Here is a 13725-nt window from a genome sequence, read left to right on the forward strand (position 1 = left end):
TGAGTCTGTATTGGAAAATCAGGCATATGAATCTTCATCCTGGTCTATTCTAAGTGATGCTATGCTGAACCCCCCCATCAGCTTAATAGATTTTGCCTTTTAATCAAAACTGTGTTAGCTGAAAATGTGTTTCTTTGTATGATCATGGCATTTCACAAGAGAACCCTCCAAAAATAATAAAGCTGCTTTTCAGTAAGAGGAGGCTTTAAGGAGGCAAAGACCTTTTTTTTTTATGACAGCTTAGGCTAAATGCCTGCTGCTAAAAGATGAGTATGACCAGAAAGTTCAAACTAAATAAAAAATTCCTTTTTCTTGTCACACACATATTTACGTGTATATAGATACACTAACGTGTATCTTCAGACAAACCAAAGTACTCTAAAGTGGGAAGAATGACAGAGACAATTGCATCCATTTATATATAACCAAGACTGAGGTGATGTTAGTGTGGAATAATTTAGTATCTTACCCAGTTTTGCTTTCTTCTTTAGTATCAGCAGCAGCTGGAGCTGAAGTAGCCAAAACTCAGCTGTAGTGCCTATGGGGAAGACACAAGAGCAAAGTAATCCTCATCTAATGGCAATCTGTACTCAGACAGGTTTATAATCCCGCACCAAACTTGTTTTCTAAAACAAACAGCAAGCAAGAAATGCTAGGGCACCTGAGCTATTGCAGTACACTCTCCAAACCCAGCACCGTGGTTCAAACATGAGTTCAGTTCAGTATGGAATTCCATATTTTCTGGCAAAATCATTACAATTAAAAGGGAACGAGGTGAAATAAACAAAAGAGTGTGTTTTAATAGAAAAAAAAGTTTAGTTATAAATCAACTTAAAATGTTGTGTCTGTATTCAATTTCTCAAGCTTTCACACTCTACAGCTTTGTGAGTGCTTGTATGTTGGCAAATACTCATAGGAGTTAAATCCATGCATAAATTGGAACCTTAAGAGCATTTAATTACATGTTTCTTACTTCCATTGTAATGACATTAAAATCTGAGAAAGTTCCATTAATGTAACTTTTACAAACAAAATTTAACTTAATTTTTTAAAAACTAAATAAACTCTTTTAACACAGAGAAGCTGATATTGCACCCTAAGCATTAGGTCTCCCCAAATGACATTAAAAATCATAGCATTTTAGATTTCTATTTGGGCCCTGTTATGCCTCAGTTCACAGCTTATATTTAATGTTGTTTGAACTTTGGATTTCCAGTGTAAGCCATATTTTAGGGATCTCTAAAGTTATACCCTGAAGTTTCTTATGCAGAGAGCAATGAGCTATAGAATAGATACACCTTTAATACACTGATTGAGGGTATTTGCTCTTATTAATACTGCACAGTTTGCTTTACAACCTACTAAAAGGAAATATATGTGGAGGAGTGCTAGTGTCACAATATACATTATGTACTTGTTTGGTAAAGATGGACTGGGTTTCATTAATGTCTGAACAAAATTAACCCCACTGCAGCAAGCAAAGTTAATTCTCCTTACTTCTCTCTTCCTCAGCACTACCAAAATTAGCTTCTGCTTGCTTTTCTTTTGCTATTACACACAAAGGTCTAACAGTGTTGCCTGGTGCATGTCCAAAATTATTATATGGTATATCACCTTTTTCAAAAGGTTAAATCACCTTTTTAAAAAACTTAATGTGTCTCACACCACACCTCACAGTTAACTAGATTCTTATGCTAGATTCAGAGTTTCTGGGAATCCCTGACCTGGAGATACTAGCTCAGCTCCTCTAACAGAGAAAGATCAGCATTCACCTACTCAAGAAACAGAATATTACCATGGATTTGTGCCATTCATTTTGGCAAAAAGCAATCATAGAACATGTTCTTTTTGCTCCCATGTCAACTCACTGATATCCACTTTTTCAAACTGCATTTTTTCCCTGAAAAACACAGAAATATCAACGTATTAGAAGAAAATTTCAAATGGATTCTGTATGTATGAAACAGGTTTTAAATTCTGTCTCTTCATTGCTCTTGTTCAGCTACTTACAGCACGCAAATTCAAAAAATAAATCTGACCACTCAGTGCTGTGACTTCTAAATCTATAGTTGTTGAAACTAAGTGAAACAAACCCAAGGATTTCTGTTACACATGTAGTAGTTATAAATAGCATCATAGAATCATAGAATAGTTAGGGTTGGAAAGGACCTTAAGATCATCTAGTTTCAGCCCCCCTGCCATGGGCAGGGAGACGTCATACTAAACCATGTCACCCAAGGTTCTGTCCAACCTGGCATTGAACACTGCCAGGGATGGAGCATTCACAACTTCCCTGGGCAACCCATTCCAGTGCCTCACCACCCTCACAGTAAAGAACTTCCTCCTTATATCCAATATAAATTTCCCCTGTTTAAGTTTTAACCCATTACCCCTTGTCCTATCACTACAGTCCCTAATGAAGAGTCCCTCCCCAGCATCCTTGTAGGCCCCCTTCAGATACTGGAAGGCTGCTATGAGGTCTCCACGCAGCCTTTTCTTCTCCAGGCTGAACAGCCCCAACTTTCTCAGCCTGTCTTCATACGGGAGGTGCTCCAGTCCCCTGATCATCCTCGTGGCCCTTCTCTGGACTTGTTCCAACAGTTCCATGTCCTTTTTATGTTGAGGACACCAGAACTGCACACAATACTCCAAGTGAGGTCTCATGAGAGCGGAGTAGAGGGGCAGGATCACCTCCTTCAAACTGCTGGTCACGCTCCTTTTGATGCAGCCCAGGATACAGTTGGCTTTCCAGGCTGTGAGTGCACACTGAAGCCGGCTCATGTTAAGTTTCTCATCGATTAACACCCCCAATTCCTTCTCCGCAGGGCTGCTCTGAATCTCTTCTCTGCCCAACCTGTAGCTGTGCCTGGGATTGCTCCGACCCAGGTGTAGGACCTTGCACTTGTCATGGTTAAACTTCCTAAGGCTGGCATCAGCCCATCTCACAAGCATGTCATCCCTCAGGATGGCATTCCTTCCCTCCAGTGTATCAATCAAACCACACAGCTTGGTGTCATCGGCAAACTTGCTGAGGGCACACTCAATCCCACTGTCCATGTTAGTACTAACATATATTTAGTTTCAAGTACATTGTCCTTCTTTTGCTTCTCCTTCATACTTAAATGGGTCAATACATACAACAATTTTCATTCTCAGTTTCAGTCTCCCTCTTCTCTTGCTCAAAGGAGAAGCATCCTTAGATCCTAATAACTACTTTCACCTCTGATTCTTCATGAAGGGTTTCTGTTGTAACATTTTTGAGATAAGATAACCTGAACAAAGCATTCCAACTGACTGTGTGTCACCATGTTATTCAATAGCCAATGCACACTAAGCAAACTTTTTACATGGGAGTATGATTATTTTTCTCTCTCACCAAGAATGTATGCAAAGGTTCACCTATGGGGGAGCTTAACTCTATGGCTTAAAATGTAAGTGCCTGGACACTGCTGCAGTCTGTAGGCACAGATTTCTAGTGGGAGGTTGGAGACCTGTAATCCTGGCCCCTGTGGCATGTGTAGCCCTAATTTCAACCAAGCTGCATTCGGAGATACTCACATCTGAGATTTTGTTTTATACATTATAAAATGGAATCCTGTCAATCACATGTATTGCCTATGATCTTGGTTTTGATATGTGTCTATTTCATGTAATGGCTTAATTTTTAGATTATTATGAAGCTTGAGGAAAACAGCCTCTGAAAGCACAACACGAAGTAGGGGCTTCTGACACTGAAGACCAATTGAAAAAAGACCAGATTTGACATCTACTGGATGTTTCTGTTAAAATGATCAGCAACGTAGTAAAGATCTGTTAGCATCTTAATTGCAACTTTTAGGCTTCAGTGTTGTTAGCTCACTGGAGTGAGTAAAAAAGCGAAAGAGCAATACTGGAAGAGCAATGCCTATAAACAAAAAAACCTCAAAACTTAGAGAAGCAACAATAATTATTAAACATAATGTGCAAATGCACACCTATACTGGAAATTTCATATCAAATTCCACAGCACATGGCAGAATATGCAACAAATCTTTTGAGCTTTAATTTGACGCATAATGTCCAAAAAGTGACAGCCTGGTTGAAATTAGTTGCCCACTAAGTCGTTACTAATTGATAGGATATTGTACCTCATACAGTTATTCTCACTACAGAAGCCTCCACAAGCATTCCAAACCTAGACAGTACTATCATGCAAAGGTTTTTTTCAGGTATAGTGGGAAGATAGTAATTTTTTGTATTTCAATACCAATACCATTTATTTTCTTCTTCTAGGTCTCTGTACACACAGTTTGTGCTATTTATGTTGCTTTTGAATGTTTTGATTTTGGGAAATTCTTCCTTCCCTGCACATGCCTCCATCATTTTTCTGTAATAGGCACTTTGGGCCTTTTTCTTATACTGCTGGATATATATATTTCTTATACTGGATATGATCTCCTGCTTCACATGTTCCAGAGCATCTAGGAAGAACCTTTCCACAGTGGTCCTCTCATTTAAGATATTCTGGGCTAGTTCCTTCACTTGGTTCATCTCCTGATCCTTCATTTCTAGTAGTTGCTGCAGCTTCTTGATCTCGACCATGCTTGCCTGGTTTTGTATCAGTGCCTGATGCTGTATTTTCTGAGTCTCTACCTCAGATTCTGTGGTCACATGACATAAGTCCATCTCCAGCTTTTCTACTTTACTCTGCAGATCTCCAATCTGTGCTTTCTGACAATTGATCTGTAGGATCGTTTTTTGAATCAAAGCCTCAGTGGTTTCCTAAAAGATGAAAATAAATTGCTTGGGGTTTTATTTCATTTGCGCCAAATCTGGAGGTGTGGTTTTACAGTCTTTTTTCCTCCAACACTGACAGTAAACATGCAGGCACCTTCATACTGGAGAGTGAATACTTCTCTGGGATCAGATTTTTGTTTACAAGAAAAGCCAGATAAAGAAGACTTGGTAAATAGTATACATTACAGAGAGACTTATTCTTAATGGGCTAGCATAGGAAATCATTCTTTCTCCTCCATGATGAAGATGGAATAAGAACTGTCCTTCAGACACCTCTAAATTCAGCAACTGCAGAAGCATCTGACCCCTTCCTGAAGGAGAATGGAACAGAACTAAAACCAGAGCAGAAATCTTCTCCCGTAACAGAAGACTTTTGTCCTCTTCTAACTTCTGTTTGCTTTTCTCCAATTCCACTGTTCCTTTCAGCTGGTAAGCAAATCCACTGTGAAGACAAACATCCACCTTAAATACCTCTCTCTCAAGCATTGGTCTGGTGCCTGGACAGAGGGAAACAAAATCCAAAAGCTTTAATCACAACCTTTCTTGTTTGTTTTGTTTGTTGTTTGTTTGTTTTTTTTTTCTTAATAAAATCAACATTTCAGTGTCTTAATTTAAGAGCTAAGCTGTAAAATTCTTACAGGTCTCTACCAAGTTTTCACAGCTTTGCTTCTACTCCTGTATCTGGACTAGAAGAATGAAGGAAACAGCAGTATTATCATGGTAATATTACTCCTCTAGAGCCTTACCATATAAATGTAAGCGCTGCCTCGGTCATCACTGATTTTGCCCTTCAAAGCCCATGTAATAACATGAACAACTTACTTAGAACACAGCACTAAGTAGGTTTTGTAAAGTAGAAAACAGGAAAAGCAAGTATTTCTTATGAATAAGTATCACGCTGGGCAGTCTCTGCCATCATTGTTTGCTTTTTCTCAACTTTTTCTTCCAGTCTTTTCTAAAAGGGAGAAAAGAAATGTTTAAATTTTGCATGAGACTTGTGGTACCAAAGCTAAAATCTGAAACAGTGTAAATTCTAAAATCACACCCACACTTTTCATCTCACCCACCTCTTGTTAGAGAAAGAATAAACCAACAAGGACACTGAAGTTTCTGATGGAAACGAGGAATACTGTCTTTCTGGGATTCTGACATCCCATGGTCTTTCTTAGAAAGCTGCATTTAGCCTCCAACTCATTCATCATACTTGTAGTAACATGGGAAATTGTTCAAATACTCATCAAAGAACTGTGAAAACTGTATAAACCAGAGTAGTCAATGGAAGAAATCATTTTGTTCTAATAAAAGTTAAAACTGCCTTTTCTTATAAAATATACCTGCCTTTTTTTATAAATAAAACTGCCTTTTCTTCAAGCAACCTCCTCTCCAATCTCACAAACACTTCCTGATGTCCATGTCTGAAACCGCTATACTTTCTTTTAACTATGATAAAAACCAGAATTTCTTTAATAATGGTGTTTTATGTCAGCCATATAACTGACACATATAAGCACTCTCAAGAAGGAATTTGGCACTACCACAGAATTCTATAATTCTACCAAATTACTACCTGCCACTACCAATAGTCTTCATCGATGTTTTACATAATCTATAAAATTCACATAAACTTCTGACTTGTATTATTGCTTTTTGTCCCCTTTGCAGTTCACTTGTGTCCATAATTTCACATCACTGACTGTAATTTACAATCTATTGCTCTGTTTTGTGATCAGGTTCAGAAATCTGCTTTACTTTATCTATTCATTCAGTCACCAAGATCATTCAAAGTCCAATGCCTCGAGTGTTCCTTGAAAAATGTCTGACTAACATGCATTTAATAGCGTAAAAGCAGCTATCCCTGCCTACGGCAGGGGGGTGGTACTAGATGATCTTTAAGGTCCGTTCCAACCCAAACCATTCTATGATTCTATACATTAAGAATCCAGATGCTGTTGACCAGTCATTTGTCTCCATGGAAAGCATTGTTTCTAAGTCCCTTCTTGTGGTTGAAAAAAAAAAAGATCCAGCTGAGTCAGTAAAGCACTTGAATTGTTCACGGCCCTTTTTTCATGTCAACTGGGATACTTCTTTATATTTTACAGTCAATACTACTATTTAATATTTGTATTATAGCTCCAAAGTATTTCTGATTAGGTCATGTGCTGTGTAAGTTCTCAGTGAAAAACAGTCCCTAGTTTTATATACTAAATAGCTTATGTGGTTGAAAAGATGATACCATACCAGCATTCACATCCTAACTGAGCTAACTAGTGAGAAAGCGGTCAGACTTAGATTGACTTGTAGCAATTGATTCGTAGTCAATTGCTAGCTCCTTCATACATGTCTTTAAAGGGAGTACTAGATGCTGAGTCTACCCACGTTTGTATGATTCCATGTTAGTCTGTAAAAAACCAAACAAACCTACAGCACTGAACCATTACAGAAGTGAGTTCTGGCTACAGAACTTGCATTTTATCAACCTAGTGCTTTTCTTCACTCTCTGTAAGGAAAACAATGCAGTAGATTGGCCATATCCTCCACTCCCAATTTCCATACTGTCTTGCAGACAGAAAACTTACATTACAAATGCATATTTATTACAAACTTATATCTTCCAGCTCTTCCTCAATAGCCACTTGTCCCCTATAGAACTCCCTTATTAATTTCAGTTCTAATTTAATTTGCCCAATTTCTCTTGTTTTTTTTCTGACATTTCCAGTTGTTTTTCTGTTAGGCATAATAGTCTGCCTGCAATCAGAAATGGAGATAAACCAATCGTCATCATATTATAACATAAAACACAGAGCATACGGAACTGAATGTCTAAAATTCTATGCCATGTCGTTTTAAAAAACTACAAAGAATCCATCATTAGAAGAAATGCTGCAAACTCAGCAGAAGCTACACTCCAGTGAAATAACAAGTATAGAAATTAAGTTTAAAGCAACATCCATAATATAATTGTATTGGGTTAACATGGCACGGTTTTGGTAGTGGAGGGGTGGGGAGACTACAAGAGAGGCTTCTGTGAGAAGCTGCCAGAAGCTTCCCAGGTGTCTAACAAAGCCAAAGCCAGCTCCAAGATGGTCCCACCACTGCTGAAAGCTGAGCCCATCAACAATAGTGGTAGCACCTCTGGAATAATGTGTTTAAGAGGGGAAAACGGCTGTTGCACAGCACTGGGAAGAGAGGAGTGAGAGTATGTGACAGAACCAACTCTGCAGACATCAAGATCAGTTCTGTGTTGTTTATTTGAGCCAGATTAACAAATAGTAATTTTCTCAGTTCTTTTTAAGAAGTCTTGATTCAACAGTAATGAGTGAAGAACTATAAAGCAATTCAAAGTAGTTATAGTTCAGCTCATTAAAAATGAAACATGTTTTTGCCTCAGGTCTTACGGTTACCCAGCTAGTTGCTAATACTATTTCAGAATATATATAATAGTCCTACTACTACCTGATACAGTACTGCAGAGTCATGGGATAACTCCCACATCACCCTTGTTGTTGTTGTTTGTTTTTTTTTTCAAATTCTTCATGCAGTATTTTTAAATCAAAACCTGTGACCGTGTCCTGGGTTCAGCAGTAGCAGTCATGTTTCTCCTCCTTGGTAGCTGGTGCAGTGCAGTGTTTTGACTTTCGGCTCGGGAACAGAGCTGATAGAGATGTTTTGGTTTGGCCAAGGACTTTGTGAGCCTCATGCTCTGCCAGGGAGGAGGGGAAGCCAGGAGGAAGCAGAGACAGGACACCTGACCCAAACTGACCAAAGAGGTATTCCATACCACAGCATGTCATGCCCAGGATGTAACTGGGAGTTAGCCGGAAGGGCTGGGAGACTGCAGGGTTGGAGGAGGTATCGGTCAGAGCTTGGTCGGGCTGGGGGGGGGGAGTTATCAGTCGGCTGGTGGTGAGGTATTGTATTCCCTTGTTATTTCCTTTATCATTATTATCATTGGTGGTAGCAGTAGTGATTTGTGTTATACCTTAGTTACTAAACTGTTCTTATCTCAACCCGTGGGAGTTGCATTCTTTTCAATTCTCCTCTCCGTCCCTCCGGGAGCAGGGGGAGGGCAAGAAAGGGGGGGAAGTGAGCGAACGAATTACCTGACTGGGTTTAAACCACGACAGACCGTTAATTGCACAAGCTCATTCCTCATACTAAAATCAGAAGTACTCTTCAGCCTGCTCAGAAGACTCCACTGTTACAAGGACAAAGAAAAAAGTTCATTCGCCATCTTCTTGTCATTTTGCACTTGCTGTTTCAAATCAGTCAGCTCCTGCTTCTGTTTTTCAATCTATGGCAACAGAAATCAAGAAACAGTAACTGTGAGGAGAAAAAACATCCTTGCTGTGTTCTTCTCTGACAGAAATAGGAGAAAGATGCCTCATTTGCAATGTTCAGGTCAATTAAACCATGTTTAAAACTTTGATTTGTGTTAATGACAGGAAATTTAAAAGCTTAAACTATAACCCCCCTGCCATGTATTCAATACAAACAGATCTGTGACTCTACTGAAGAATTAAGCTATGCGGACAGCAGGTTTTCTTCCTTACTGTTTTGGATAGTGGTGCAGTGTTAGAGAAACAGTTTAGAAAAGGAGAACAAAAGACACAAAAAGAGGCAGCTGGAAAAAGGTCTGAGTAATATCTTCTATACTGGAGAGTCTGAAAGAAAACAGTAGCATGTGAGCAAGGAAATTGTCTCCTACCATTTGACCTCACCAATGTCCTGGGGATCAGAGCTTTCAATCTTCTTTCATATATATACACACACACGCATATCTATATAAAGTTAAAATAATTCCAGTTTCCAGTGTTTTTTTGTTGTTTTTTTTTCTAACTGAAAAAGGGTTTTGCTTCGTACCTGGCTTTAGAAAAGTAGAAACGGGACTAAAGTGAAATAATCTCTGATAGAGGAAATGGAAGGTACAATGCAGGGCTTCTTTTTCTTCACTGCGTTCCGAGTGGAGTTTGGCTCTATTTTCTCTAAAAACTTCTCCAAGCAGCTAAATCTATCGCATTCCCCCTTAACTTTCTCTTTTTTTCAAGCTGACGAACGCTTCAGCCTCTTCTTGTACACTCTGTGCTGAAGCATCCGACCATCTCATTTCCCCTTCCTTGCCTTCTTTGCAGCGTTTTGCTCTCTTTTCTGTACGGAGGCCGAGCCAGACAGGACGCCGCGGTCTCGTGTGAGGCAGCAGGCGGGCACCAGAGGCGAGGCTTCCAACCCGCAGCCCAGTCTGCCAACAGCAGTCCCGCCGCCGGGGCGCGCTGCCGTTTCACGCTCGTCCACCTTCGGCTGCAGGAACAGGAGCGGCCGGGGCGGCCGCGGGGTGTTTTGCTGCGCGCCGAGAAGCTGTAGCTAGGGGGGATAGAGAGGGGCTTGCCCGGCTGCACGCACACCTCCTCCGCCTTCTCCTGGCCCGGCTTCGTGAGGCAGGCCATAGCGGCCGCCGCTTCCCTTCCCTAGTCCTGCCGCCGTCACAGCAGTTCCGCGTTGCTCCTGGCCAGCCGGCCGAGCTTCAGCGTACTCGGCCCGGGAGGCTTCGGTGGCCTCCGGCCTAGCCTCCCATAGCGCCGCCTCCACCTCGACCCGCTTCTTCTCAGACAGCTGGGCTGCCCGTCCAGCCTACCGCCAGGCTGCGGGAGCGGGAGCAACTGCGACGGAGCGCGGACCACCCGCCGGCAGTGCTTCCCGGTGCCCCGGTTACCGGCCGCCCCGGGCCTCCCCCAGCACCCTCCGCGGCCGAAGCGAGGAGCGCGCGTGGCGGCCCGTTCCCATGGACACCAGACGGCGCCCTTCCGCGATGCGCAACTCGCGCGACGGGCGCGTCACGTGGGAGCGCTGACGCGGCGCGCAAGAGCGGCGAGATGTGGCGGCGCCAGCGACCCGAGGGCCCGGTGAGCGGGGAGGGGTGTGACAGAGTCGCGTTGTCACGGAAACAGCCGCCCTGCGCGACGGGAGCGGGAGCTGGGGGCTGCCGCGTCCTGCCCGGTGCGGCAGAGGGGCGGGCAGCGAGCCGCTCCGAGCCTCGGTGACACCCCGCACGCACACACCCCAGCCCGACCGGTGCCGGGTCCCGGCGCTCCGCCGAGGCGGCCTCAAGGAACGGCGTGAGACGCTTGGAAGCGAAGGAGTCGGCGGCGTTTCCCTTACTCCGCGCGGGGCGGCCGCCCGGGGCGGGCAGAAGGACGGGTAACAGCTGCGGGTGGCTCACGGGGCAGCGGTCCGTGTTTCCACCAGTGTTCTCGCTCGGTGGTGTCGGTGCCGGGATCCCGAGAGCTGTGCTCCCCCCTCCCTGCCCCCGGAGCCGCGAGGGCTTTTGCTTTGGGGAGAGAATGAAGGTCGGGGAGTTCGGTGTCAGGGCTTAGATTGAGGCTGTCGGACGTGGAGAAGGGCGGAATGCTTTGGCGCTGGGGTGCGGTAACGGCAGTTAGGTTTGGGAAAGGGCCGTTACCCAGCCAGTCTCCCAGGTTACTTCAGGTGAACCTCTAAGGGACGCTTTCAAAGCGCGCAACCAGCAGCGCTGTGCTAAAGTCAGCGCTGGAATTCTCCCCGCGCTTAGACTGAAGCTGAAGCCCTCTGCATCCAAAATCTGTTTCCCGAGACCAGCGGTTGGTCCCACAGAAGGTGTTAGTGACAACCCCGGACGTATAGATACGGTCACAGGGTTGTAAAGGGACGCTCTGACACGCTGCATGAGGGAAACGCAGCGCTCTCTTGAGAAGCTGCTTTGGCCTAATTAAATAGGAAGACTGAAAACCCACTTGGCCAGAAATGAGCATAAATAAGTGATGCGTACTTGGAGCCGCAGTAGAGGGGAAAGATCAACACCCTGATAACACATGTTGGCGAGTTGGGCCTGGTTTGGGTTTTGGTTTTTTTCATGTTAGTGAGTTGGTTTCTATTTTTTTGAAGCTCTAGGTGCAGAATTTTCCCCAAAAGGTATGTGTGCAAAGAATATTGTGTCATCACCTGTACGGAAATGCCGGGCAATTCAGTCAGTGATCTCAGGGATTTTTTTTCTATTGTTATTCTTAAACTCTGTACTTTTAATAAGCTTAAATTTCTGGGGGAAAAAAAAAGAAAGCTTTTTTTTTTTTTTTTTTTAGTAGGTAAAAATAAGCCCAGGAAACCTGAAATGACTTTTTGTTTCTGAGGAAAAAAATGAAAAATGTATTTGTCTAGTCCTGAGTGCAGCTCATCTGGAAAACACATCTTGTTATAACAGCTGCTCATCTGAAAAATAGATTTTGTTACTGGTGTAGTGCAGAAAATAGGCTTTCCAATCTGAACGGTTTCTGGTGTGCTTGAGCAGTAACAATATGAGTTGAATTACATCATTCATCTATTTTGTTTTTCTAAAATATTTACCTATATATTTGTATATCATAAATATTTCTAATTATTTTCTAATGTTTTTATTCATATATAATAAATATTTCCCAGTATTATTTTAGGAAACGGAAGGGAGGTTCTTGTATATCTTCCCCTCAGATCAGACAGATTCCTTTTTACAGGAGATGCTCCTGTTGCTGTGGTTTAGGTTTTGCATGTTCCTTTGTCAGAAATATTCAAGAGTGTGGGTGAGATTTATTGTGTTGAAAATTACCAGTGTCTCTGTGTGTTCTGAGCTCTAAGAAAGGTTGTGGTTTGCTGCCTTAAGGGTTTTTATGATTGCTCTGTCATTATTTTTGCTTTTGTGTTTAAGAAGGGTTTGGTTGCGGGTTTGAGGGTTTTCTGTTTCTCTTCTTCCTTTTCTTATTCATGCTTCCAGTCTTGGCTTAAACATTTTGGTTTGGTATGGAAAATCTAGCTTGTACCAGTGATATTTATGTGTGTTTCTCTGTGTTGGGACATAAGTGTTCTACCTTGTGTCACTGGACTCAGGCCAGTGCTGTTGAGGTCAATGTAGTGTTTGTGTAAATGTTTTACTAACTTGTTGAACTCGGTTTAACTTTCAACTTCTTTAAGTTCGTCCCATGTAATTATCTGAGCATGTTTCACTGCTTGTATTGGTCAATGATAAACTCAAAACTTGAATAAAGCAGCTCGACTGATATTTTATGTGCCTCCATGACTTACCATTTTCCTGACATAGTCCACTCCTACTAGCTGAAAGTAAAGGTGAAGAAGTGCAGACAGTGTCTCTTGTCACAGTGCTCCAAAGTGGTTTTCATTAGGAATCTCTTGAGTGGAATAGCTTTTGCTTCCATCCTGTTTCAGGTGTGTGCCTAATGTATTCATGATTTATGTTAATTATAACTGCTTATTTATAAAGGCAGTAGCTGGAGCGTACGGGTGGTGGTCTGTGTGTTTTACCTGCTGAACTGCTTGCTCATATTAATGAACTTGTGTTACCCTGTTTTTTTTTTTCCTTTCTGTTTGTTCATTTTATCCATCTATTGTATTCTGAAAACAGCTAGGATTTTAAGTTGTTTGAGAGGAACTCTCTTGGAAACGTTTTTCCTTCTTGGTAACTAGTCTCTTGTCTATTTCTACCCTATTTTTTTTCTTCCATTCTTGCTTCTGACCCTATCTTTCCAAATTAATTTTCTATTGCCATTTCTGTTACATTCTGCCAATTTCTTTCTCTTGTGTGTGATTTCTTACTGTCATAATCTATTTTTATGCTTCTTGTGGACAGTTTTGCTAGTGTGCTTGACTAAAAGGTCTTCAGCACTCATAAAAGAGGCTCCTTGTGCTTTTCTCATGCTTAATGGGGATGGAGAAAAATAAAATCCCAAGGTTGTTTAGGGTTGGGGTTATTTTGTCCTTATGAGCATAGGGGTGGAAAGTTAAAAAAGGAAGAAGCTGAGAATGGAAAGTGTGAAATGGTGGTAGATGTCAGAGAAGGGATAGAGGAGAGAAGCTTAGTGAGGGAGTGCTTCCTGGAAGGCTAAGGCTTATCCACTAGTAGATCTCGCAAGAAAAGTATGCGTTAATGATGGC

The 13725-nt window shown here is 42.1% G+C and overlaps 1 protein-coding gene across 1 annotated transcript; it reads right to left on the bottom strand.

Annotated features, from left to right (window-relative positions):
• Nucleotides 1–465: 465 nt before the first annotated feature.
• BBOF1 (basal body orientation factor 1) lies at nt 466–10232 on the bottom strand. The gene is given in 7 exon segments (XM_057428629.1): nt 466–538; nt 1796–1900; nt 4247–4761; nt 5116–5307; nt 7374–7521; nt 8979–9067; nt 10176–10232. Coding segments are annotated over 7 exon segments (1164 nt in total). The 5' UTR covers nt 10218–10232.
• Nucleotides 10233–13725: the final 3493 nt, after the last annotated feature.

This window comes from Pezoporus wallicus, unplaced genomic scaffold (assembly GCF_028554395.1).
Source record: "Pezoporus wallicus isolate ANWC-B61680 ecotype Strahan unplaced genomic scaffold, APGP_CSIRO_Pwel_v1 contig_3486, whole genome shotgun sequence".
NCBI lineage: Eukaryota > Metazoa > Chordata > Aves > Psittaciformes > Psittacidae > Pezoporus > Pezoporus wallicus.